The sequence below is a fragment of the Pinus tabuliformis genome, chromosome 4_1, assembly GCF_031772625.1.
Source record: "Pinus tabuliformis cultivar Carrire ecotype Pingquan chromosome 4_1, CPIR1, whole genome shotgun sequence".
NCBI classification, from domain to species: Eukaryota; Viridiplantae; Streptophyta; class Pinopsida; order Pinales; family Pinaceae; genus Pinus; species Pinus tabuliformis.
The window spans coordinates 94981105-94983875 of record NC_142303.1 but is presented as its reverse complement, the minus strand read 5'-3'; the positions used below and the strand labels follow the sequence as shown (position 1 = coordinate 94983875).

The following is a 2771-nucleotide window of genomic DNA, read 5'->3' as shown; positions in this document are numbered from 1 at the left end:
CGACCATTTCAAACTAGATATCCCGCGCAGGGGCTTTGGACCATAAGTGTTCATCCCACGCAGGGGCAGCAAACAACCATCAGCAATTACCCACGTAGGGGCAACAAGAGACATAGCAGGAACAGGCATTAAGACAACATGACCAAAACCGAAAGCCAAAACAAAGCCTGAGTATCGCTGGAGGGTGTGATACTGAGCGGATGGATAGCTATTCGTTCGGCTCCTCCTCGACCACCTTGCACCAACCATATTTTTCCATTTCCTCTGCAGAAGGGTAGGGATCCAAGTTGACATTGTCCCCCTTGGATGTCGACTCTTCCTGAGGCTGAGGAAGGTTGGGAGCATGCTCTGCATCCACCGCTGGCATCGCCTTGACGAATTTTGAACTCTCACCCGGGTGCTTCGTCTTGCTGCGTTGTCCATCGCTATCAACCTGAGATTCCTCAAGGAAGAGTACCGAAACGTGGGCATTGATACGGGGTCTGTCCAGAGAGCTACTGAAGGTAAAAATGGCGGACCCAAAGGCAGGCGTAGGTGCTGGGTCAGAATCTGGGCTGCCGAAGTCCAAGAATTGGCTTGCTTGGATGGGGTTGGCTTCAGCAATACGATGGCATCGGCAACGACAGCAGTGGGAGTGGGGTTCTTCAACTGGAGGACGAGAGGACCCTCCCCGAGCAGAGCCTCAACGGCTGAGCAGGCGCTGTCGAGGCCTAACCATTTTTGCAGGAGCACCGGGGGTAAGGAACAGTGCGTGATAGGGAGGCGGAATTGAAACAGAGGTAGGCGAACGGCACCCAACAAACTTAAGATTGCACCCACCCCGCCTTTCAGGCTTGAAACGGCACCCAACAGACAAAGGGACGGCAAGAGCTGTTCCCCGGAGAGCCAAAGACCAGGCAAGAGTCTGAACACCAAATTCCAAATACTGAGCATGAACCAGCTCATGCCGAGCCATCCCACCACCTTTCTTAACCACATCATCGTTACCTCGAGCTTCGATCGCCATAACTGCTCGCTGCAGTCGATCCAACAACCCAGACGGAGCATTGAATTTTTTCCCCTGTTCACCCTGCCCTTTATTCCCTGGCGGCGATCCTTGCATTGATTGCCAGCTCTAAACCTGAGGCAGCACATGACTAGCATGTGGCTCCTCATTACCGCCCATCGTGTCACCCGCATCCGGGGAAACAACATCTCTTTGGATCAGGCTATCGCATTCCTGAGCCTGGTTATTGTTTGGAATGATAGTCGTGTTTCCTGTGAGGAGGGTATGCTCATTTTCCACCCCTATGTTGGCCAGGAGGTCAGCGACCTTGTTGCCTTCCCTTTTTGTGTGATTGAAGGAAATAGCCCTGTTACTGCGCAGCGCTTGTTCGATGGCCTTCAGCCTTGCTTCGAGCCTCCAACTGGTTGCAACTTTCCTTGCTTGAGAGCCATTCTGGAGGCGCGTGGCCATGTTTATAAGGATCTGGGAGTCTCCTTCTACGATCAGGGGTTGAAGATTGAGATTCCAAGCGAGAAGGAGCCCTTGCCAAAGTCCCTCTAGTTCAGCTGAGTTATTGGTGTCCCACCCTATGTTTCCAAAGTATATCTGCAGGGGAGTGCCTTCATGATTCCTCAGAATTCCTCCAAAGCCGGCCTTTCCAGGATTGCCTTTGGAGGCCCCATCAAAATTGAGCTTGTAAGAATGCTTAGGGGGAGCGGTCCAGAGGCTTTTGTCTGTGATGCTGCTTTTAGAAGGGCAATTCTTGTGTAGTTCCTGAGGCAGATGCAGTTGCCAGTTGTCTAGGATGCCTTTCTCATTGTTTAGAGAGGGAAGATCCTCCTTTGTCCAGGATCGTAACATCAGCGTTTCTTTGAGATTCCCACATAGCCTATTCCATATTTCTTCGATTGAAGAGCACTGGTTTTTGAATATACGTTTGTTCCTTTCCTTCCAGATGCTCCATAGGACGAGCCCCGGTATTATGTTCCACAGACAGTTGAGAAGCTCGCTTTTGTAAGGGTTCTGTGGCCATTGTCTTATGGAGTTGATTATGTCATTCTCCATTCTGCATCTTTTTTGACATCTGAAGCTCACCTTTTCCCATAACTGATTGGCTAGTGGGCATGTGTCCAGGAGGTGTTGGAGAGTTTCCTCATTTTGTTTGCAGTTTTGACAGATGGATGGACCATGAAAGTTTCTGCTCCTTAGTTTATCCCATGTGAGGATTCTTTTGTGTCCTACCAACCATAGGAAATAAGAGACTTTGGGCCAAGATCCAAGACCCCAGATTTTGCTCCAAATTGGATCTGAAGGGGTAGTGATATTGCAAACGATTTTGTAAGCCTCTGATGTGGTGAAGGAACCTTTTGGTTGGTATCCCCATCTAAGGATGTCACTGCCTTCATCATGTCTAATGCTTCTTTTCCTGCTGCTACTCCTGCCTATTGAATTCCAGAGATGGATGAAGAACACTAGTGAGCTTTGGCATCTGGTTCCATGCATCTGTCCAGAATCTTGCCGTCCAACTGTTCCTTACTTCCCAGAAGCTGTGCTGCTGAATTAACTGAAAGCGCTGTTTGGCAGCATTCCAAATTAGCGAACCCTTGTCAGTAGGAGTGAATCTGATGAGCTCTTCCTGAGGTCTGTTATTGGTGTATTTGGCTGTCCATATTTTGGCCCAAGGTTTTTCTGGGTTTGTGACCCACTGCCACCAAATTTTGGCGCTCATAATGGAGTTGCTGTGCCCTGGGTCTCTCAGCGCAATGCCACCTTTGTCTTTGGGCAT

The 2771-nt window shown here is 49.7% G+C and overlaps 1 protein-coding gene across 1 annotated transcript; it reads right to left on the bottom strand.

The window, feature by feature from the left end:
- Positions 1–2417: 2417 nt before the first annotated feature.
- Positions 2418–2771, bottom strand: LOC149174379 (uncharacterized). The gene has a single exon (XM_089420834.1). It carries the CDS (start codon positions 2769–2771, stop codon positions 2418–2420), a length of 354 nt encoding a protein of 117 aa, XP_089276960.1.

Excerpts from the sequence above, each read along its gene's own strand:
- LOC149174379 (XM_089420834.1), bottom strand. The coding sequence starts at position 2,771 with ATGCCCAAAGACAAAGGTGGCATTGCGCTGAGAGACCCAGGGCACAGC.